Source organism: Lolium perenne, chromosome 1 (assembly GCF_019359855.2).
Source record: "Lolium perenne isolate Kyuss_39 chromosome 1, Kyuss_2.0, whole genome shotgun sequence".
NCBI lineage: Eukaryota > Viridiplantae > Streptophyta > Magnoliopsida > Poales > Poaceae > Lolium > Lolium perenne.
The window spans coordinates 76183512-76207556 of NC_067244.2; the positions used below are offsets into that span (position 1 = coordinate 76183512).

Below are 24045 nucleotides of genomic sequence, written 5' to 3' on the forward strand. Positions count from 1 at the left end.
GAAAAATGCATCCGGCACGGTCCGTTCATCATCTCTTCGGGGGACACGAAAGGTCTTGGGAACCTAGGCCCGCTATTTTGCTGTTGCGTGAATCATCTCTCGTTATCACCTCGCTGTTCATCGCTTCTCCGGTAATCATCTCTCGTTGCTTCCTCCCGTATTTGTCCGAAAACCTGCCGAAATTTGTCCCGAAGCGTCGTAGTTACGGTACTGCCGAGGAAATCTTCGCCTCGGTTGATAGTTTCGACCGCGGTCCTCCTCTGGCGACCTGTGTCGTTTGTTGTGGACAGCGTCTTCTCCATCTGCCCATTTATTTGCTATCTCCATTAACGCGGATACTGTCTTTGGATTAGTCCTTCCCAAATCCTCGACAAAATCTCCACGCCTGACTCCTGCGACAAACGCATCTATTGCTCTCTCGTCAGATATATTTTTTGCCGAGTTTTTGATGATATTCCACCTCTGGATGTACTTTCTCATTGGCTCATCTGGCTTTTGTCGACACGCTCTCAACTCTTCTAACGACGCGGGCTTTTTGCACGTGGATGCGAAGTTCTTGACGAACACGTCCTCGAAACTTTCCCACTGTCGATGGATCCCGGAGCGAGTTTCTTTATCCACGATCGTGCGGCTCCACTCAAGTGCACCTGGATGCTTTGCATGGCTGTTGCCCTAGTTCCTCTGTCGGCTTCACCGTCTCTAGATAGTCGACTAGCCAATCCTCTGGATCTTGAAGGCCGTCGAACTTCTTGAAATTATCGGGTAACTTGAATCCTGAGGGGACTCGAGTTTTTCGGACTCTCCTCGTGAAGCATGGTAAGCCGCACATATCTTCGTCGTTAAGTTCTGGGGATTGCCGATGATCCCTTCGCTCGCCGCGCTCCGTCGACTCTTGCTTGTGCCGCCGTGTCTCTTGCTCCACTTGGCCCTTCTGTGCCGCCGCCGTTGCTGCTGCGGGTCGTGGACTATTTTGCCTTGCCGCTCCTTCGGGAGGCGTTGATACAAACGCCGTCCCCATAGCTCCAACTCCGCTACCGCCATATTATACGGTTGTTTCCCTTGGATCACCCGGAGGTGGTTTAGATGCAAGGATAAAAGCATGTGTCGCCATATACCCAGCCTCTGGTGTCTTAGGGATGATGTTTCCTCTTGTATCTATCGACATAAAGGACATGTCGAGGTTTTGGACCAAGTGTTCTCTTTCTGCTTCGGGTATGTGTTGCAGCCTTGATCTTGCTCTGTTCCGCGCCTCCCGATGGCTATCACCCGTAGTTCTAGATTGTCGACTTAGATCTGCCCTTCTCCCCGCTGGATGCGAAGCTGCCTCCTTTCTCTGTTCAACTCACCGTCTGTTTTTCCAATTCCTCGGCAGCTCGTGCGAGCCTATATTGATATGCTTGCAATTCTTCCGGTGTGGCTGTGGTAGCCATTGGTTCTCGTGCCGTTCATAGCTCTCGCAGCTCGTCCCACGCTGCTTGTGAAAGTTGAACTCTATCTCGCGGCTACGGCCCGACGTATTTGTTGCCCAGGCCTTGTCGCAGATTGGAGGGATCGACGTATGGATTTCCCGCATCGTCGAAAGCCTCGTATGTTTCCTCTTGATCTTCAATGGCGTAAATCGATGATACTTTGTACTCAGATCTACGTTGGGTTTGGTGACATCATCGTTGAGATTGATGAAGACCTTGCCCACTGTCAGAGATTTGTCGACGAAGTCAGAATCGTCGACATCGCTTGAGCCATCGCTTATATATGAGTCCGCAGATGACTCAAACGACATGTCGTTGAAGATCTTGGCGAGTTTCTCTCTTGCTCTGGTGCTGACGTAGCGTGTCTCCAAGGTTTCTTCTTCTCCTGACTCGATAGACGATGCATAGTTTGAAAAATCGGAATCGACCACCGACGATCCCGACGAAATCGGAATCTCGACACGATACGATCCTTCCTTCTCGACGCGAAAGTGAAACCTTCCGAACGTCATCTCCATGGGCTCCGCCAGATACGCATATGCATCCAAACGGGAGGGTGGGTGAGGAACAAAATCGACAAGACCAGCAGCGATCTGTTTACCTCGATCCATTGTGTTGCTTGCAGTTGACGATGTCGAAGATCTTGAGCGTGCCATCGAGATCAGCTCCTTACGCCTCTAATTCCCACAGACGGCGCCAATTGACAAGGTATCAACTTGTTAATGCCTATGGATTGTAGGCTAGGGTTTAGTTAGAAGTAGAGGGTAAGTAGATCTCGAAGGTTTCAGCCGAAAAGTACTCGACGATTATGAAAACTAGGGTTTGCAGACAATGATTCGATTGATTCTTCGTCCCTCGACTCCCCCTTTATATAGGAGGTGGAGCCGAGGGATTCGTGCTATACAAGTTTACAGAGTCCGAGACGGTTTCTAACTCATCCCGCCAGATTACAAACAACACTTCCTATTACAACTCATCTTTTCCTTAAATACATCTTGGGCTCTCGAATCTTCTTATTCTTCGGGTAGTGGGCCTTCAGTAAACCCCGGGTACTATATTCGGCAGGCCCATTTGGGATGCCTATGTCAGGGGGGGAGGGGATCCATTTTGTAATAACTGAGTTAGAATCAATTTTTCAATTCATTGCTAGATTCCCCCTAATCAGATTTCCCAAAAAATACACATCAAATAGGAACCAACCAAGGACACAAGAAATAAAAGCACCTATAATGGTATCACCTACACAACAAAATAAACATTGTCCTATATAAACATGTGCTGAAGTGGCAAATGATTCGATGACAATCATGAAGCATGGCACATACATATTACAAGAACAAGCAACATATCTCTAAGGAGGACATCAAAGGATAGCAAACACATCGATGGATCTTTGCAGGAATAGTACCTTAATTTTATGGATGTTCGTGGCCGTAGGAACGAGATATGCACGAGCACCAAAATCAGATTAAGAGTGGAAATATGTTTGACATTGTAAAACAGGAGAAAGGTCTTAGGAAAAGAGTAGAGGATTAACATCGAATAGTTTGAAAATTACAATACAGATTGAAGAGGCAACTTGGAAGGGTAAGAACACATCTAAGGTCCATACCCCCAAAAAGTAGAACAAGTACCAACAATATGTAGACATAGTGAGAACTAACAAATTGCTCCTTAGGTCCTAATGGAACAAGTTAAATAGATTATTCAATAACATGCCTATTGGCGCGATCTAGCGGACCAAACCAAAGAATGAGAATTAGGTCGAAGACCTTTGTTCCAAGCTTCATATTTATAAACATATAATATCACAAATATTTGTTCTACCAAATCATTATACGAGGATAAGTACGCGGCTTTGGAAATATTTTTTGAACACACATGGATATGAAAAACATATACGGTAGAAATGTATTGGAAAACAAAGTTTAGTTTTTTGATTCAATTGGCTAGTGCAACAATGTTTCATGGTATCAGAGCCAAGATGTCTCAAGTTCAAGACCATGCTCACGCAATTTTAAAAACAAAAGAAAAAAAGATTTGCGGCCTGCACCGAACCCACACTAAAGACTAAAATAGCCTAGACGTGAGGATGATTGTTGAATATAAATACACTATCTAGTCTCTTTCCATCAGTTCGAACTTTTGGTTCAATTAGTAAATGCAGAAATCTTTCAATATAAATTTCCAGAGCACAGCGACTACAAAACGTCCGGATTATATGAAATTGGGTCACTATTCTGGTAAAAGAAGTGTTCATAAATAAAAAAAGAATAAAAATCTTTCTAGTTTGACGGTAAAAAGAAATCTAAAGCAACTAGAATACTCCAAATCGCAACTTAGGAAGGGGCAAGGCGGAGGAAACCGACCTTGAAGGAAGAAGACGGGTCGTTTTCGGGAACTCGCGAGAGGCGGTATAGTGGGCGGAGGCAGTGGCGGAGAGGGAGAGGGAGAGGGAGAGGGGGCTACAAATACCACGCCACGTGACGCCACCGGATGCAAACCTATTTATATAGTATCCTTAACTCCCCATCTCTCTCGTCCGCCTCCTCCTCCCCTCCCCCTCCTCTCCCCGACCTCCTCCCCCAACCCAACCCGCCTCGCCGTCGCCCCCTCCACGCAAACCCTAACCCTAGGCGCCCTGCGCCGCCTCCATGGCCAGCAGCAACGTCTCCGCCGTCTACATCTCCGTCATCGAGGACGTCGTCGCCAACGTCCGCGAGGACTTCATCACCTACGGCGTCGGCGACGCCGTCCTCAACGAGCTCCAGGCTGTAAGTTCCCCCCCACCCCCAATCCCTCCAATTGCCGCTTGATTTCCGCGATTTTGACCCGATCCGCCCCGAAAACCCTAGCTATGGGAAATGAAGATGCTCCACTGCGGCGCAATCTCGGGGGCCATCGACCGCACCAGGCCCCCCGCCGCGCCCGCTGGTGGAACCCCTGCCGCCGGCGCCACCCCGCCCGTGCACGACCTCAACGTCCCCTACGAGGCCACCTCCGAGGAATACGCCACCCCCACCGCCGACATGCTCTTCCCACCGGTGAGCAGCACCAAATCCCCTCTTATATTCCCCACCTCTCCAAATCAATCGGCAGCGATCTACTCCGGGTTCTAACGGGGTTAGCCCTCTTTCGTTCGTTGCAGACACCGCTCCAGACCCCGATCCAGACGCCGCTTCCAGGGACGGAGGCCGGTATGTACAACATACCCACCGGGCCCTCTGACTACGCCCCCTCGCCCATCAGCGACATACGGAACGGCATGTCCATGAACGGGGCTGATCCCAAGACCGGCCGCCCAAACCCTTTCATGGTAAACTGAATTTATATATTCTTCATGTTTTCCTTTCCTTTAAGCACAGGATTTTCATGTTTGTAAGTTTTGGTTTGCAGCAGTCACCTTCGCCGTGGATGAACCAGAGACCGCTGGGGGTGGATGTCAACGTTGGTATGTGTTTATGCCATCCTTTTGTTCTTGGCATGCATTTTGTCTTGACTCTGGTGGTCGGACCAATGTTGATCGAGGAAAGCAAATGATGCTTGGACTATTTTGGTTCATGTATACAGCTTATGAGGAGAGCCGGGAGGACCCTGACAGGATGGTGCAACCACAGCCACTGACTCAGGTGATGATCAGCTAATGGCACATGTTTGATTCTCCTGCTGCAGTCAATTCCAGTTTTCTTCACCAGTAGTTATTATAATATCTGTCTGTTATTAGGAATGATGCTTACTCAAGTTTCTAGATTCCTAAATCACATTGGTTGCTGGCTGTGCATCAACCTTATATGGGCGATTTTGGTCTAAAAGAATAACATAGCATGTGCTTATTACTACTACACCTTTAAAAGATAATATTTAGGATTTTTCCCCTGGAGATTACCCTTTCATCCTACATTCTGCTCTTACACCACATCAGTGTTTTGAAATAGTGGAATCATAAATTATTATTTTTCACCCGTAAGCACATTATTTTAATGGGGTACCATATTCCTCTTTTATGTTTTATTGGGTGCACTAAGCAAGAACAATCTAATCTATCTAAGCACTAAATCATCCCTTTGAATTCGTTGTTTGCCCTGAACTTTGAGTTACTGAAGGAAGAGTTACTGAAGGAAGAGAGATCCTGTTTTTTTCCTTGAAAAAAGTTCATTGCCCAGACCTTTGAGTTCTGATGGACAAACTAAAATCGAGTAGGTTTAGCTCTGTATATTAGAACAATGAATAATATTTTGGTAACACATTCTGCATTGATGGCAATGCATGTGGTCATCTGGCAGGGAAATCTTATCAGTTCTATTTGTGGTAAAATAAAGTTTCAGTTCTGTTTTAAGTTATGTGTTCCCAAAGGCACCTCACCCATACATGCAACTTCAGAACTTGTAACATTTCCTCAGCATGAATACTGCAGAGAAGTATACACAATCTGATGCAGGGATCAACTACCTGTACAGTTACCACCCAAACATATAAAACCAATTATTCATGGATTGCAGTTCTTGATCATGCATTTTATGTTTGTTTGAACACAAGTTGACTGTACTATCAGCTGCTTACAACAAGTGATTTTAGCCTTTTGAAATCCTGATTTTCATTATATTTTTAATAATGTATTTATACTTGGTTCATTTCATTTTGTAGGATTTTCTGATGATGTCTTCTGGAAAGCGCAAGAGGGATGAATATCCTGGTCAGCTCCCTTCTGGTTCTTTCGTGCCACAACAGGATGGAAGTGCTGATCAGGTTCTCGAATTTGTGGTGTCAAAGGTACTGTTCAAAATGGCATATAAACCATTTTTTACCTTTAATGGTACCATATATTGCTAGCTAGAGGTGGGATTATGGATGATATAGAGGAACTACTCTGATTTTCGTTAGCATACATATTAGATATTTTATAAGTGTCAAGTGCATGGATCATGTAAAGTAGTTAAAACTGTAAAGTAGATAAAACAAAGAAAAAGGTAATTGCACAATGTGAGGTTTCTATTTTAATGATATTTTGCCTCTTCTGGTACTATAAGATAGTGATATGAGACTATTGGTTTTCAAGTTTACTTCCCAGATATGAGACTATTGGTTTTCAAGTTTACTTCCCAAAGTTCCACCCTCTTAGCGGCTGCCAAGCATAAATAAAGTAGGGGCTGTGCAGGGTAGAAGAACGGGGTTTCACAAATGTAGAGGACTTGCTTCCATAAGAAAATATGACAAACTAAAAAGTAATGCCTAAGTTACCTGACCCATTGTGCTTGCCAAAGCACAATATGGCCAAGTCATGACCTTAGTCGTTACTTACCAGTTATCACCACTTTGACTGACACCTGCCACTTAGGTGTCTTTTTTAAGAGCACATGAAGAAAAGAATCTCATTTCACTATGATTGGAGAAAGCACACATAAAACCTCACACAAAATCCTAGTAGCAACTACTGGGATTTGCCCGGAGGAACCAACTTGACATAGGGGGTAGTTAGACGAGGAGACTGCACAGCCATGATATGAATATGTGACTAAGTTCAACGAGTTTGTTTCTCGACAGGCCTGTTTGTAATGGCGAATATTTTTTGTGGAACTCAGTATTTAGTTTATTTTAGACTATATGTGAACAGCTCACACAAAGAAGTACCCCATGATATGATTCTTCCACCAACCCGCACCAGAAGAAATGTTGAATTCTTCTCTTGTGTCTGCCGGTTTATGTGATGTTAGAGAACAGTTTTCTTGGTCCCTGAGTTGGAATATAAGTAGCCAGGTTTTACAGGAAAATCACTATTTATATACTCCCTCAGATCCAAATTAATTGACTCAACGTTATCTAGATATGCATGTATCTACAGCTAAAACACGTCTACATGCATCCCTATCTAGACAAAATAGAGTCAATTAATTTGGATTGGAGAAAGTAGTATATACACAACCGTCTCACACGTGAAGGTCACGTTCTCTTTCTTACATGCTTGTGTAAAATTTCCGAGAGTATATTGTGAATGTCTATGCTATTTCTATAGGAACAATTTCGTTTTCCTTAACTAATTTGTATATTCTAGATTTATTAGTCTATATGCCACCTGAATAACATAACAATACGTCACATGTTTGCTGCCTAATTATTCTAAAGTGTGTGCTAATTTGTCATATGCTAACCTAATAGTATGCACGTAGATGTGAAAAGCAGTTCTAGTACTGAACAACTATCGTTGTAGATGGACTTTGACTAAGCTTGTAAGCACTTTGCAGATGGATATGCTTACCGTATCTTACTGGGATGTCGCACAAATGTTTTCTCGAAGTGCTTGTTAAGTCAAGAAAACTGTATGCTGAACTTTGAACTCATGAGAGAGTTGTACCTAATCTGTTTGATACTGGTTTTGTAATGACTGAATTAGAACAGCAGTAGGATCAACGGATGGTTTTCAATCTGTAGTGTCAGTTTGTTCATTGTACACAAATAGGCACTGAACAATCATGTTAGTTCGTGAGCTGACTTGACATTTTGCTATTTTATTATTACCAAAGCTAAATGTTTTAGACCTTATTGTAAAAGCTCTTTATACTGGGTTTCCAATTTTCTGTTTTTTTCGTGTTTTGTCTGGGAAGTTCTCATTGTCCTTTTTTTGGTCTTTATTTAGGATAACGCAGCACAGGTATGGAATTCCATCATGAACAGGCAAGAGTCAGCAGCTAATGTGTCTTTGATCAAACGAACAACAATGAGTCCAGTTCTTCCTCAACGGGACGGGATGCAAGATGATTATAATGATGTATATATCATTCTAAACCTCAATCAGTTTATCTTAGATCTTCAAAATCTGTGACTAACTGATCCTTTTTTTTAGCAATTCTTCTTCCCTGGAGTTCCAACAGAAGACTACAATACCCCTGGGGAATCTTGTAAGTTTCCTCATAACATACGCGGTTGATATATCATTTCTATGTGTTGCTGATCCTGGTAATATTTTGATGTTGTTAGCTGAGTATCGAACTCCCACGCCTGCTGTTGTAACACCACAGCCAAGAAATGATACAGGGGATGAAGATGATGATGAACCGCCTCTTAATGAAGATGACGACGACGATGATGAGACAGATGACTTCACAGAAGATAATGATGAACCTAACACACAACACCTTGTCCTTGCACAATTTGACAAAGTAATAGTAGTACCTTTTAATATAATATTGACAATGCAGAATTAGCTTTACCTTATGTTTCAGTCTGCATGTATAATTTCTTAACTTGGTTACACAGGTGACAAGGACAAAGAATCGCTGGAAGTGCACATTGAAGGATGGTATCATGCATTTGAATGGCAGAGATGTTCTATTCAACAAGGTGGGTTTGATTATCTTTTGCTCGAACTTGTGAATGCATGTTTTTCTGACCTTTTGAATATATTGTGATATAAACATGACTTGAGCAATTGGATGGTTTTTTCTAGCTACTGATCACATATATGGACTATCCGTAAAATAAATACTCATTCGAAGTATAGAACATATTTTGATTATTCAAGTAATAAAAATTAACTGAAAATAACATCAGTTTGGAGCTCAAGTTTTCTAAGAAGTTAAGGTACATTATACATGAACTCTATATGCTGTTAAAGATGTACAGCCAAACAGTGGTTTAAAATTGCTGCACTTCTGGGTTGATTCAGTTTAACAATTTACTGGTAGTTAAGAGGAAAGTTGCGGATGTTTGAATAGCCTGTTAAAACTATATAATAGTTGAGTTAACAAAATCGCCATTTATGCACATTAATTTTGCCTGATAACTTTGAATTATTGACTTTTGTCCTCTCCTGTGGGAAGTACTTCTGTCATAAGTATACACATCTGTGCTGTTGACTGGAAAATCTACATATGGAGTACCTATAAGGTTTCAATGTGCTTAACTTGCTGCATATATAATGCTCCTGTAGCTGACTTCGATGTTACCATGATGTTGCAGGCTTCAGGGGAGTTCGATTTTTGAATTTTGCAGTAAAGATGATATTTTAGGAATGTATCGACTCTCTGTCTTTTAACATAAGAATGGGGAGGTGACAAAGCTGGTGCAGTGGCGAGTTTGGCACTATGATCATTTGTCGTGTTTTGCTGTTGAGGCTTGCTTCGCCCAGTTAGGTTGTTACCGTAACTGTTACTGTAAAAATGATACAGTTGGGACTTTTGTGGACATTTTTCTTGAGATGGTCACTTGAAGCTGCTGCGGAACTATCATATCTGATATAGATCCTCCGTTTCTTGTCCTGTTAGGTGAATTAATACCTAGTTCGCTGTACAAACTAGTGTGATGTTGTCTGCTCATTGATTTAGTAGTACTTGCCGCATTTGGCTGGATAAAGATACAGACGGTGAACACATTTTAAAACCAAAATAGGAAGCTCAATGTCGTTGGTCCCTTGCAGAAAACGAAAGCAGAGATCTAAACTGGAATGTGTTTTCCCTTAACTGATTCATACTTCCTTCAGACATTTTGTATAGCTGTATTTACACAATATTCCTCAATACTTACGTAGACCAGAATAAAGGGCGGGCATCATGCATTCTATTAGAGCATCTCTGATAGATGGTGCAAAAGGGGGCCAAAAATAGTCTACATTTGAGCTAGCACCAAATTTTGCCCCCTTGGCTGCATATTTGCAGCACCCTGTGGCTGCCGCAAAATAGAGTTTCACGCTTTGCCTCAACTGCCTGGCTGAAGTTTCATTTCTCCTGCCCGCTGCTGGCCCTTTCCCCTGAGGCCCTGATCGTTGCAAGCGGTAAATTGAGCCACTTTCGCTGCCCCTTCCGCTTCTTCCGGCGTTGTTGCTGCCTTCCTAGCTGCCTCATTGACATAGTGGTGTTGTGTGTTGCCACAGCGCAGCTCGTGGTCCTCTGTCCTCTCCCTGCCGTTAGCTTGTTGCTCATGATCTAAGTTGGGCTAAATTCGTCTCCTATCTCACTCGTTCCTGACCCCACACCCGCGAGGCCAAGAACTTGTGGGTATCCTTCATCGGTAGAAAGGAAGTAGTTTATCAACCGGATTGACTATGCACCGATTGATCATTTGTTCTTGAGTTCATGTCCTGCTCACTCAAATAGCGATTAATTCTCCTAGTGGACCAAGGCTTAGCCTGGTGGTTGAGACGGGGCTGATGCGCCCCAGCTCGTCTAGGTTTGAGTCTCCGCACTCGCAACCCGGTGATGTATGCACCAATTTCTTAATGAAAATACAGAGATGCCCTCCCCCCTCCTCCGGCCTAGTTTTTTTTTTTTTGATTAATCCGCCTCACGGGAGCCGTTTGTTCATAGTTGATGCATCCGTCAGTTAGTACCGTAAATGCTGCTCTGGGCTTGCAATTATATGCTACTATTGGGATCCGCTCCTGTTAGACCACATGTTCCCTATACACCTACATCTAGCGTGTTTCTGAACTAAACAAGGGATCTCGCCTGCGTAGGCAAGATATGTGTCATTTTGTAGATCGTTACTGATAATGTGTGGTGGAGGGACCCATTACAAGGATGATCATGAACTATTTGTATTATGATATTTTTGAATAAGTACTATTTGTGTTTTATTTGTTTCAAAATTATTTGAGATAAAGTTCACATTATTTATTTCATATACCTATGCAATTGTGGAAAAAAGTAGAGGTGCGTGGTGCCCTATTTTACATCAACTGAGGAGACTTATCCTAAAATACATCATCTTGAAAAACACAAACTGTTTGGTGCCTTTAATTTTCTTAGGTATCCTATTTTACATCATCTATTACAGAAGCTCTTACTTTCACATCAAGATGTCGGAACGGGCCTGGTCCTTTCCCCCCTTGCTCTGTTAGGGATACGACCGTCTCAACTGGAAAGTGTCTTTGACACATGGGCACCAACGCTCTCCTCACTTTTAGATTTTTGAAAATTTTAAAAGATCATGTTTCTAAGTCTCAAAAAATTATGACGTTCAATAATAGATAGATTTATACGGGTGGGGTGTATGCAAAAAAGTCCCGTTTAAAAATACTTTGTATTTTGAACTATATAAAAAAGACAAATTTTTGACAGTAAATGGTAGTAAAATAGTACTCCCTCCGTTCCATTCTATAGTGCCTAGAGTTTTTTGGCACAGAAATTAGCACAAGAGTATTCTTTACATAAAACCCTTGGCTTAACAATTTGAGATCAGAGTAAAATGATTGAAATCGATAACTTCCTAAATTAACATAACAAATTCCACAAATCTCTCTGGTTGACTCTCCATATATGTGCATCCAGGTTCTACTATTAAGGAAAGAAAAACAATGCTTCCTAAATCTAAGAAATCGTTGGGGTCATGCATTAGGAATCTTAATTAATTGTTTCCCTTTTGTATGGATTTTTTTCATGCATGTCGTGTGGGAGCTGACCGGTAGAGGGGGTAATTGAAAAAAAGCCAAACTACAACCTTATATTCTAAAACAAATGCCAAAAATCTACAAGCATTATAAAAAGGAACGGAGGGAGTATTACAATAGTGTATCCCTTTGTCAGAAATTTGTTTTTTTGTATTTCCTAAAATTTAAGTATTTTTTACCGGATTTTTATTTTTGCATACACTTCTGATGAACATATCTATCTACATATTTAACACCATAATTTTTGAAAACATATAAGTCTGAGGTTTCGAAATTTTCAAAAAGCTGAAAGTGGAGGGAGCACTGGTGCCCATATGCACCAAATCCATGTCCGTCTCAACTCTCTTATGTCCCCTTGCTCTATTTAAGGGCACATGCCATCTCAACTCTGTGTCCCCGCATGGGTTAGATGGGAATGCGGGCGAGGCAAGTGCAAGATACATGTTAGCCTGAATTTGTGTATAGTGAATATTATAAATTTTAAAACTAATATTTTTTTAAAGATTTTCTCGTTTTTGTGTAGCTGAAAATACGAAAAGACCATGGTCATAGAATGCATCATTGACTACCCCAAATATTTTTTTAGAATATTTTAGAGCTTTAAATACAATTTTGATTTAAAAAAAATAAAGCGCTCTCTTGAGCTTGGCCTTCATTTGTCCAGACTCATTTTCAGCAGTCTAATTTTTGGGAACAAGATGGCGCAAATATGAAACTAGAATTTACTATGTTATGGCATACGTGGTTGTCCCTTTCCCTTTTTCGAAAAAATAAAATGCATGTATCTAATGGCATGAAATCGCACCATCAATATTTATCGCTCTAGGTGAACATGTTTTTTTCTTTTGCGTAGGCTGCAGTTAACTTTTTTCGGCTGAAAGGCGCTTACAAATAAATACATACACTCACTTCTAAGAAGGAACACACGTACACACTACCTCTTTGAGCATATTCGACAGAGTGAGTCCAAAAAACAAAGTGCCTCACTACTGACGTAAAATTTGCCTTCCACTGTGAAAATATTCCGCCTTTGTAAGACCCTAGGTGTCGGGGTTTGATACCTGGTGAGCTAGAGGTACCACTATCTTCTTAACCATGCAACCATATGTTGGTTCGCGAGCAATCAACATTGTTGGTTTTAATTCGGCTCCCAGGTGCATATGCTTCCTCTACCAAAAAAATTATATTTCAAAATATCAATTTTTTTTGCCACAAAATTATACATGTATATCTCCATAATATATGTACATTCGTCAAGTTTCACGACGAACCTATATTTCCTGTGGTCTATGTAAAAAAGAGAAAAATTATCTTCTAAAAAGCTTTATTTGTAGCATTAAAATTTGTCTTTTTTACACACATCACATGAAAAGTCGATTTTTCATGAAACAACTTTGTAAGCGCGTAGCAAATGAAAATTTATGTGCGAATTTTTCGTTTCAAATTTTAAATTTTTTCAAAATGTGTAACTTATATTTTAAAATTAAGGGAGCATATGCTCCCATGTGCCAAAACATCACTCTCCCAAAGTTTAAAAGATACACCGCAATATTATTCTTTTCGTTCTGCGAGAAACACAACATTATTCATGCCACGTCAACCACACTCGCACGTGACGTGAGCGATACACTCGAGCATCCTTGCCTAGCCGATCTTGGGGACCTTGACGACCTTCTTGTTGGAGGGGTTGATGAAGACTCGGACGCGTTTGGTGTTGACATCTGCGGTCACCATGGAGTCGGCGGGCACCACGATCACCTCCACATCCGGCCTGTCTCTCATGATCTTGTGCTTGGCCACCACAGCCTTCAACCCCACCAGCTCCGGCCACGACGATTTCGCCGGTTCACACATTCTTGCAGAAACGCTGAATCCAAGACCTGAAGGTTTTCAGAAAATGTAGCGACATCGGGTTGTCAGTGAAGATGGAAATGTACAGAATCACACACACCCAATCTGAAGAGGACATGCTAACTTGTGCTTGTTCGTTGCTTGAATCCCTGTGGTTTGGCTTGCTGTGTCCAGTTTGGTTTATGGATTGGATCTGGATGGAAATGGTATTTATAGTAGCTTGGAGTAGATCGGGCGAGGCATCTTTGACAATGCGATGCTTCAGCATGTGATCCTTCTCTATCTGTTCTTAGAAGGTATTGACATTTTATTCGATCAACGCTTCGTTCTCGATCTTGCTTGCTCCGGCCGGATGATTCTCCATGTGCACCGATCTTTACGGAGGGACGAGCGCGGCCATCCTGGACCGAGTCACTGGAGTTCGGCGCTTATAAACAAAGATAAGTCTCCAACTACTAGTGACTTGTCCACACAGATCGATAAAAAATCCACAAATTGTAGGCTTCGTTCAGGATCAATGCATATCTCATGTTAGCTAGGTGCCGCTGACTTCTGACTTTTGAGGGAGAGTTCACCGGTTCAGAAAATGACATATTAGATGGTAATGTATAGTTTAGTTTTAGAGTTAGTGATAATCGTTGTATTATATTAGAATGAGTTCCATTTTCCAAGACATTTTCTAAAATTATATCTCGGTGGGTTTTCATCACAAACATGTAGATAACCCAAATGGGTATTGGTAAAACCTGAGGGATAACTATTTGTTTGCTGAGGCAGAGTAGTGATGTTTAGGTAGCTCTGCCCATTGACCAAGTCTAGGTAGCATGCAGTTGTGCCACAAGTAAGTCATGTGCCAGAGGAAGAAGGCCCCTTGGTTGGATGGTTCGAAAGTCGAAACCATAGGACATCGTGCCGCTCATCTTCATGAGCTCATCACGGGAAAAATCGAACATCAAGAGAGCCTCGCATCAAGATTGAGGAACTTACCACCGCGTACATTGGACAATATGTTATCCTTTGGACCAAAATTCAAGATATCAACCTTGTTAAGCATGTTGAGGACCATATTGTTTGGAAACTAACGGCGAATGGTTAATACTCGGCAGCCTCCGCTTAGAAGGCCCAGTTCTTTAGGGCAATCTCCACTGACATGAACAAAATGGTATGAAAGATTTGGGCACCTCCAAAGACCAAGTCCTTCGCATGGATTGCTTTATAAAATAAGCTTTGGACGGCGAATAGATTAGAGAAGAGAGGGTGGCCAAACGATGGTGCTTGTCCCTTATGCAAATAAACTATGGACTTGGCTGCACACTCGTTCGCGCAATGCTGGTTCACTATTAGACTTTGGAGTCTCATCAAGGTGTGGTTCGGAGCTCTGCCCATTGACTGTTGAGGACGATATTGTTTGGAAATTAACGGCGAATGGTTAATACTCGGCAGCCTCCGCTTAGAAGGCCCAGTTCTTTAGGACAATCTCCACCGACATGAACAAAATGGTATGAAAGATTTGGGCACCTCCAAAGACCAAGTCCTTCGCATGGATTGCTTTATAAAATAGGCTTTGGACGGCGAATAGATTAGAGAAGAGAGGGTGACCAAACGATGGTGCTTGTCCCTTATGCAAACAAACTATGGACTCGGCTGCACACTCGTTCGCGCAATGCTGGTTCACTATTAGACTTTGGAGTCTCATCAAGGTGTGGTTCGGAGATCTGCCCATTGACTGTTGAGGACGATGTTGTTTGGAAACTAACGGCGAATGGTTAATACTCGGCAGCCTCCGCTTAGAAGGCCCAGTTCTTTAGGGCAATCTCCACCGACATGAACAAAATGGTATGAAAGATTTGGGCACCTCCAAAGACCAAGTCCTTCGCATGGATTGCTTTATAAAATAGGCTTTGGACGGCGAATAGATTAGAGAAGAGAGGGTGGCCAAACGATGGTGCTTGTCCCTTATGCAAACAAACTATGGACTCGGCTGCACACTCGTTCGCGCAATGCTGGTTCACTATTAGACTTTGGAGTCTCATCAAGGTGTGGTTCGGAGATCTGCCCATTGACTGTTGAGGACGATGTTGTTTGGAAACTAACGGCGAATGGTTAATACTCGGCAGCCTCCGCTTAGAAGGCCCAGTTCTTTAGGGCAATCTCCACCGACATGAACAAAATGGTATGAAAGATTTGGGCACCTCCAAAGACCAAGTCCTTCGCATGGATTGCTTTATAAAATAGGCTTTGGACGGCGAATAGATTAGAGAAGAGAGGGTGGCCAAACGATGGTGCTTGTCCCTTATGCAAACAAACTATGGACTCGGCTGCACACTCGTTCGCGCAATGCTGGTTCACTATTAGACTTTGGAGTCTCATCAAGGTGTGGTTCGGAGCTTTCGTCCATGAAGTCATGATCGACCAACTATTGCGCTTGAAGATTGGTGACGTCGGATGAAGGCCGCCCCCTCTCCAAACCGAAAAGCGATGGGCTTCCTTACCATGCTGGTTACTTGGGAAATTTGGAACGAAAGAATGCAACAATCTTCCATAACAAGCAAGCTCCCATGATGGTCATCCTAGAGAAAATAAAGAAGAAATCAAAACTGTAGGTCTCCTCGGGAGCAAAACGTTTGAGCGAAGTTATGTCCGGAGAGTAATCCGTTTGTATCAACTCTTCAGAGTGCCTTTTGTTGTAACTTGCAAAACTTCTTTTTAATTGATCGAATGAGGCAAAGCTTTTGCTCCTGTTTTTTTTTTTAAAGATACAACAGAACCTACTCAATGGGGGAGAGAGCAATGACGGCCCATGAGGAAAAGACAGTAAAATTATATATATTCGTGATGCATGGAAATCATATTTCTAAGTTCCGAAACTTTCCAAAAAAATCATCGCACATAGATTATAGAATTAGGTTTGTGCCTGAAAAGTTTGAGACTTTAATATAATTACTTGTGATTTGTAAAAATAACAAAAAAGATTGTAGACAGCATAATAAGTTTCAAAATTTGTGACTTAACCTAAAAAAAAGGTATGACTCCCAAAATGTTTGGTCCAGATGTCTGGAACCACAGACCAGATGATAATCCTCGCGTGGGTGATCCTACAATCAGTTCCGAACTACTTTCTGTACCCCCACAATACAAAACGTAGCACGAAAGAGAAAGTGTTTCCAATGCATAACAATTGAACCTTGTCTGGTATAGGTCACAATAATAAACTTTATTCCAATCGAAAAGACCACATTATTCATGTATTGATATACGTAGGTGCATGCTTAATATTGTTGCTAACACGCGGCAGGCATGAATCATGTCGAGCACACTCGCAGGACATGGTCAATCGAGCATATTGGCCTAGCCGATGGTGGGGACCTTGGCGACATAACCGGAGGAGTTGATGAAGACGCGGACACGCTTGGGGTTGTAGTCGGCGGTCACGAAGGAACCAACGGGCAGCACGATCACGCGCACGTCCGGCCGGTCACGAAGGATCTTCTGCTTCGCCGCGGCAGACGTCGCCCGTAGCAGCTCCGGCCACGAGGATTTGGCATCACCCATCTTCGCAAAATCCAAGACCTGAAAATCTGCAGCTAAAACAGCCACGACGACGGTGCTCAGCGAGACCCATACAAATCGCATGCATATACACAAATCTAAATAACATAGCGAAACATGTAGAGTATATACGCTTGGTTGCAAGTGCAAACCTGTATCTGAAGGTGGAACCTGTGGTTTGGTTTGCTGATCCTGCTTTGGTTTCCTTCCCGAGCGGGATGCAGATGGTATTTATAGGACTCCCAAGTTTGAAAATGGGAACCTGCAAGGAGCAATCATCTTTGAAAATGCCATGTTTCAACATTTGAGACTTTTGCAGCTTTGCATAAGACTGGCACGCATACTGTTCTTCTGCATGTGGCTGTGCATGACGCACGTTCGCGGCTAGCTTTGACAAATTGACAGGGTCCGGCCTTCTGACATGCATAATGCACGGCCGGCTTGATCATGATAGCTCGGCACATATATTGAAAGAATTGTACGCCTGCGTATACTTGTCTGCATGCAACAACCAACGGCATCAAAGGATTTTCAGTACGGAAGACACTTTCTTTTAACTGGTGGATTTTTTTTTGGCATAAATTTGCTTTGGGGCACGGGTTACCGGCAGCCATGTATTTTTTATACCGTTAAATTTTTGGTCGTTTCTACGTAGCCAAAACAATCATATATGGCAAGACACCCACCTAATCCTCCCAAGAGATAATAGTTTTCCTTTCCACCCGCTTATCCTTTTTCTTAGTCGATCCTTGACGTGTTATCTTTTGGTATATATAAGTCTCTGATAATGTATTGAATTATTCAAGTATGTCATAGGAAATTGGACTTGATCACAACAAATAGTTCAAAGCAGCCTTGTCTTAGGCCTCCTCGAAACAAAATAATTTAGTTTTGTGAAAACTTATTTGAAGTTCAGAAAGTTGCTCAGGTACGTGTAAATCTTATTTCCTCCGGTTTAATTTATGAAGCATACACATATTTTAATAAAAACATCGACCATCAATTTTTTTTTGAGAAACACAGTACAAACGCAAACGCTCACATACACACGCATACACTCATCCGTATGAACGCACACACACCCACACCCTATCCCTATGAGCACCTCCGGAAGGCTAAGCTGGCGGATTAGATCTTAAAATTGACGAAGTCATCACATGCGCCTCGCTATCGACGGGAACGTCGCCTCTCACTGAATGAATATTTCGCTTTTATGAGACACGCAGATGTCAAACCTGAGGTTTGAACTCTAGTGAGTTGGGGTACAACCACCCTCCTAACCACCCAACCTCAGGTTAGTTCTCATCGACCATCAATTTTATCAACGAAACAAGAGATATATGTTATGAAATTTATACAATGGATTCATATGTATATAATGTTGCAGTGATATAATTTTTATGACATATAATTCATATTTTTCTGAATAAATTGATGGTCATTTCTTTTAAAATCTACCTACGTGCCTGAGAGTACTTTGTTCTCGATCATGCTTGCGCTGGCTGGATTCTTCTCCATGTGCAATATTATTCATTATTTCGCCACAACCACAACATTATTATGCCCGTACAACACACTCGCGTGACATGATCAATTCACTAGAGCATCCTTTGGCTAACCGACTTTGGGAACCTTGACGGCTGCTGCTGCTGCTGCTGTGTTGATGAAGACACTGACGAGCTTGGTGTTGACATCGGCGTTCACCACGGAATCGACGGGCACCAGTGCACCACAATCACCTCCACGTCTGGCCGGTCTCTCATGATCTTCTGCTTCGCCGTCTCAGCCTTCGCCCCAGCAGATCCGGCGACAACGATGTCACGTCACACATTCTCGCCCGAAATGCAGAATCCAAGATCTGAAGTTTTCAGAAAATGTAGGAACACCGGGTTGTCAGTGAAGATGAAAATACAGTACAAAGAATCACAAGCACGCAACCTGAAGAGCACATGCAATGCAAACTCTGTGGTTCAGCTTGCTGTAGGTTTATGGATTGGATCCGGAGATGGTATTTATAGGCTAGGTGGGAGTAGATCGGGCGAGGTGTTTTGACAATGGGATGCTTTTTAGCATGTGAGCCTTCGCAACCTTTGCCTAGACTAGAAGGAATTGACATTTTGTTCGATCAACGCTTTGTTCTCGATCTTTATTTTTTTTGAAGCAACCGGCAGGAGCACTGCCTCTTCATTAAGCAAGGGAAAAAAACGAACCAAACTGTACAGGAAGGCGTATGTTTAGATTAAGATGGTACCATAGCAAAACCCACCAAAAAGAAGAGAAAAACTAATCTGGCTCGGCCGGAATGGCCTGCCCGAAGGTGGTAAAAGCGCGCTCACGCTGTCTAATGTCCTCCCTAGCAAGATCCGCAACCTCAGGGTATGTGAGCCAAAGGCCGGTGAAGATACGACGGTTCCTTTCCTTCCATGCGTTCCATACAACATAGAGAAAACGCCCGCTGATACGTCTTTGCTCTTTGCGAGGCTTGCCGGTAAGCATGTCGTCCCACCAATCTGAAATGGAGATGAAGGAGGATCTGGAGTCGGCGGAATCATCATTATCCCAAGATTTGGCCATGTTCCAGATGGCCGCTGTAAACGGGCAGTCTTTGCAAAGATGCACAGCCGTCTCGGGCGCTCGTCGACAGAGCGGGCAAACAGGGTCATGGGTCCAACCTCGGATGGCTAACATGTCGGCGGTAAGTAACTTTCCGTGTAGTGCAAGCCAGGCAAACAGTTTGCACTTTGGCTCAGCATGCGCCGACCAAATCTTTTGCGCAGCGAAGCTGAGATGGGAACCGAGGAATTGTGCCTTGTGTGCCGAACTGGCGCTGTAATTCCCGTCCGTGGTCAAAAGCCAGGACATGGAGTCCGGACGCGACGGGTCGAGGATGATGGTCTGAACAATGTCCCAAATCTCCAAATATTGCGTTAACTGTGTAGGGGAGTTAATCCTTGCGACGGAACGGATCCAGTTGTTGTCACTTATCTCCTTTGCGACGAAACGGTTTTTCCTTGTGGCAATGGAGAAAAGGTCAGGGGCCCAAGAGGCGAGAGGTCCGCGTGTGCACCAGTTATCGTGCCAGAAAGAAGCTGTTTCACCGTCACCGATGTCATTCCTTGTAGAGGTCCTGAATAGGGACAAGTCCTTTTCGTCACACGGAAGTTGGGAGCCTGCCCAGGGGCGTTCTGGCTCGGTCCAGTTTAACCACGGCCATCGAAGGCGGAGAGCGCGCCCCGTTCTCTCGAGATCAGGCATTCCAAGACCACCGAGCCCCTTAGGCTTGCAGACGGTCTTCCAGTTAACCAGCGCTTTTCCCTGTGCCGCGTGCTCGCCGTCGTCGCCAGCCCAAATGAAGTTCCTGGCAATCCTATTAATCTTGTCCCTTGCCTATTTAGACAATGGTATGGCGGTGGCATGATAGATCCCGGTCGCCATGAGAACCGACTTGGCGAGAGTTACCCTTCCAGGTCGTGCCAGATTCTTGCCCATCCATCCCGGTAATTTTCTAGCAATCTTGTCAATGAGAGGTTGGAGGTCAATCTTTCGTAGTCGGCGGAAGTGAAGAGGAAGGCCGAGGTACCTCCCAGGAAAGGTTCCAATTTTTGCGGGTAGGTCAGCGAGAATATCAGTGAGATCAATCTCTTCACATCGTACCGAAAAAACCTCGGTCTTGCTCATATTGGTGATGAGGCCACTCTCTTTGCCGAAGCATTCAAGGATGGAGGAAATGGCCTGGAGTTCGTCCTTGAGAGGATTCACAAAGATGCCAGCGTCGTCAGCGTACAGCGAGATACGACATCTAGTAGTCCGCGAGCGAATGGGGCTCAAAATGCCGTGGAGGGTCGCTTTGGCCAGAATGCGCTGCAGGGGATCAATCGCGAGGATGAAGAGCATAGGGGACAAAGTGTCGCCCTGTCGTAGACCCCTCCTATGGCTGAAAGGGCGGCCGGTGTCCCCGTTTAGGAGAACTCGTGACGTGGCCGAAGCTAAAGAAAGAGAGATCCAATCTCTCCAAATCTGTCCAAAGCCCAGAGCCGTGAGAACTTCGAGGAGGTAGGCCCATCCAACTGTGTCAAAAGCCTTGGAGATGTCAAGCTTGAGAAAAAGGCATGGCGTTTTGGAGGAATATAGCTCCTTGATGAGGTTCTGAACGTGTAGAAAATTGTCATGAATGCTTCTTTTCTTCACGAAGGCGCTCTGGCATTTGGAAACGATGTCGGGCAGAACGGGCGCACGACGGTTGGCCAGGAGCTTGGAGAAGATCTTCGACAGGCTGTGTATGAGGCTGATAGGACGATAGTCCCCCACAGAAGACGCGTCGGGCTTTTTGGGGATGGGGACGATGTTGGCCGAATTAACAAGGCTCGCACACCCCTCACGCAAGTGAGACATGTGAATGATCGCGGCCACAATGTCAACTTTGATGATGTCCCAGCAAGACTTGAAGAACGCACCAATGAAGCCATCCGGGCCCGGAGCTTTAACGGAGGGTAACGAGAAAACCGCGTTCCTGATTTCCTGATCGCTGAAGGGCTTGTTGAGGTCAGATAAATCGTGGGGTTTGTAGTCGAGACTCGCCCAGTCCAGACCGCATAGTCTGGGAGCCTTAGAGCCAAGGAGGCCCTTGAAGTGATTTAGAAGAACGTCCGCTTTGTCGTCGTTTGTGATAGCTGTGCCCGTAGCCGTGGACAGAGACTGGATATGGACCTTTCTTGTACGTCCATTTGCCCTAGCATGAAAAAGCTTTGTATTAGCGTCACCCAACTTGATCCAAGTGACTCTGGACCTCTGACAGATCTTTATCTTCTGGATGGAGAGGAGACCAAGACCAAGGTAGGAACTCTTTATCTGTCGATGCATGTCTCCTTCCTCGTCGGAGAGAGGCCGCTGCTCCTCAGCTTGGTCAAAGCGTAGGATGATCTCCTTAGCAGTTGCGAATCTGAGGTCCCCAATGTTAAGCCTGTGCCATTTCCGGAGGGCCTTGGCAGTGCGCGAGAATTTGATGTGAACACGGCGAATGGGGTCGATGGCCAAGATGGTCTTGTTCCAGGCCTCGGAGACAGTCTCGTTGAAAGCCTGAATACGGAGCCAGAATTCTTCAAATTTGAAGGAAGGCTTTCTGGCGCAGGCAACAAATCCTTGCAGGAAGAGGGGGCGTGGTCAGAGCAGGCCGAGGTGATCGCCTGGAGGTAGGCATCGGGGAAAAGGTCGTCCCACCCATCAGTGTAGAAAACATGGTCAATCTTGGTGAGCACGGGGTCTTGCTGTGCGTTGGACCAAGTGAAACGTCTTCCATTCATCCTCATGTCTTTGAGTAGGAGAAAATCTCGCGCGGCCCGGAACTTGCCAATGAGGCGCCGGTTGATGTTGAGATTGTTCTTGTCCGAAACCTTGGTAATGAGGTTGAAGTCCCCCAGCAACAACCAAGCATCAAGCATCACAGGTTTTAGCTCCCGAAGCTCATCAATGAAGAGCAGTTTATCGACCAAGCGGCCTGTCTCCCTGAGGCCCGTAGACACACGTGATCGACCAAGCGGAGCCGTCAGAGAGAGCAGTAACGGAAGCCAACACGGAGTTCGCTGTGATGTGGACGTTTGAAAGGGAGAAATGGGCATCAGATACCGCAAGAAGAATTCCCCCGGATGTGCCAATGGACGGGCGGTAGGCAAAGTTGGCGGTGAAATTGTGACCTAGCATGGCGCAAATGAGCGGGACATCGATAACGGCCAGTTTTGTTTCTTGCAGGCAAACAATGGAGGCGTGGGTGTCACGAATCAGGTCTCGGACGGCGTCGCGGCGGGCAATACTGTTGAGTCCGCGGGGGTTCCAGTAGAGGATGTTGGCGTTTTTGCACGACATTATGAAGAATCGAAGGTCACGTGGGTGTAGCTGTGATGATCGAAGGCGAAAGTCGAGGCTTGCATGGGAGCAGCAGAGGTAGCAGTCAATTTCAAGCATTGCCAAACAGATGGCTTACAAATTCCCATTCTGGAAGTCAGGTCTCGATCTGGCTTTGCCTAGATTAGAAGGAATTGTCATTCTGGAAGTCAGGTCTTTTTTGTATTAGATTTTTTTTGTGAGAATTGGTGGAGATAATTCCCACCAAATTCCAAATTCCCATAACTTCTAAAAATATGTTTGGTACTAAAGTATTGACCGAGTTTATACCCACGCCTTACCTAAATCTTAGTGTATTTTTTTTAAATTCCCATTACTCTATCTCTACCTAGTAGATTGGGGATAGGGTTTTGTGGGGGTTGGGTAAAGGTAAGGGTGTCACCCAATACTCTAGAGTATTATCCTACTAATCCGCACGAAAACTCTAGTGCCAAACAAAATCTCAGTAGAGTTTGGCGTTTATAATAATATTAAGTCTGCGAGTACTAGCTACTTGTGGAGAATGAACGATAAAAAGTCAACAAAATGCCCTAGTGGCAGCGACATGTATTGTAGGCTTCGATTAGGATCAAGGCATATCCCATGTTAGATATGAATTTATCTGGTGCTGCTGACTTTTTGACTTTTGTGGGAGAGTTTACCGGTGTAGAAAATGATATTTTATGACGGTAATGCCGAGTTTTAGAGTTAGTGATTATCATAATCGTTGTATTATACCAGAACGAATTCCAATTTCCAAGCCATTTGCTAAAATTATATCTCGGTGGTTTTCTGTCCCAAACATGTAGATAACCAAAATGGGTAATTGTGAAACCCGAGTAGATAACTACTCGTTTGCTCAGAGTAGTAACCTTTATGTAGCTCTGAGCCATTGACCAACTGTAGGTAGCGTGCAATGGT

The 24045-nt window shown here is 44.0% G+C and overlaps 3 protein-coding genes across 4 annotated transcripts; 1 reads left to right on the forward strand and 2 right to left on the reverse strand.

Moving 5' to 3' along the window:
* Positions 1-4025: 4025 nt before the first annotated feature.
* Positions 4026-9721, forward strand: LOC127293682 (transcription initiation factor IIA large subunit). 2 transcript variants are annotated; one of them, XM_051323324.2, is made up of 11 exons: positions 4026-4243; positions 4325-4513; positions 4618-4785; positions 4866-4920; positions 5040-5098; positions 6114-6239; positions 8101-8232; positions 8308-8362; positions 8442-8623; positions 8721-8804; positions 9423-9721. In XM_051323324.2, exons 1-11 carry the CDS (start codon positions 4124-4126, stop codon positions 9444-9446), a joined length of 1194 nt encoding a protein of 397 aa, XP_051179284.1. In that variant the 5' UTR covers positions 4026-4123; the 3' UTR covers positions 9447-9721. The 2 variants fall into 2 exon arrangements, with proteins under 2 accessions (XP_051179284.1, XP_051179287.1); XM_051323327.2 differs by having other exon boundaries at positions 4869-4920.
* Positions 9722-13373: 3652 nt separating this feature from the next.
* On the reverse strand, positions 13374-18941 carry LOC127331460 (uncharacterized). The gene is made up of 5 exons (XM_051357643.2): positions 18867-18941; positions 17419-17509; positions 17065-17345; positions 13823-14099; positions 13374-13727 (listed from the first exon to the last, which is right to left on the reverse strand). Exons 1-5 carry the CDS (start codon positions 18939-18941, stop codon positions 13492-13494), a joined length of 960 nt encoding a protein of 319 aa, XP_051213603.1. The 3' UTR covers positions 13374-13491.
* Positions 18942-19530: 589 nt separating this feature from the next.
* LOC127331471 (uncharacterized) lies at positions 19531-23106 on the reverse strand. Its single transcript, XM_051357650.1, has 4 exons — positions 22870-23106; positions 22431-22826; positions 20707-22323; positions 19531-20634 (listed from the first exon to the last, which is right to left on the reverse strand). The coding sequence occupies exons 1-4, from the start codon at positions 23104-23106 to the stop codon at positions 19531-19533; spliced, it is 3354 nt and encodes a 1117-aa protein (XP_051213610.1).
* Positions 23107-24045: the final 939 nt, after the last annotated feature.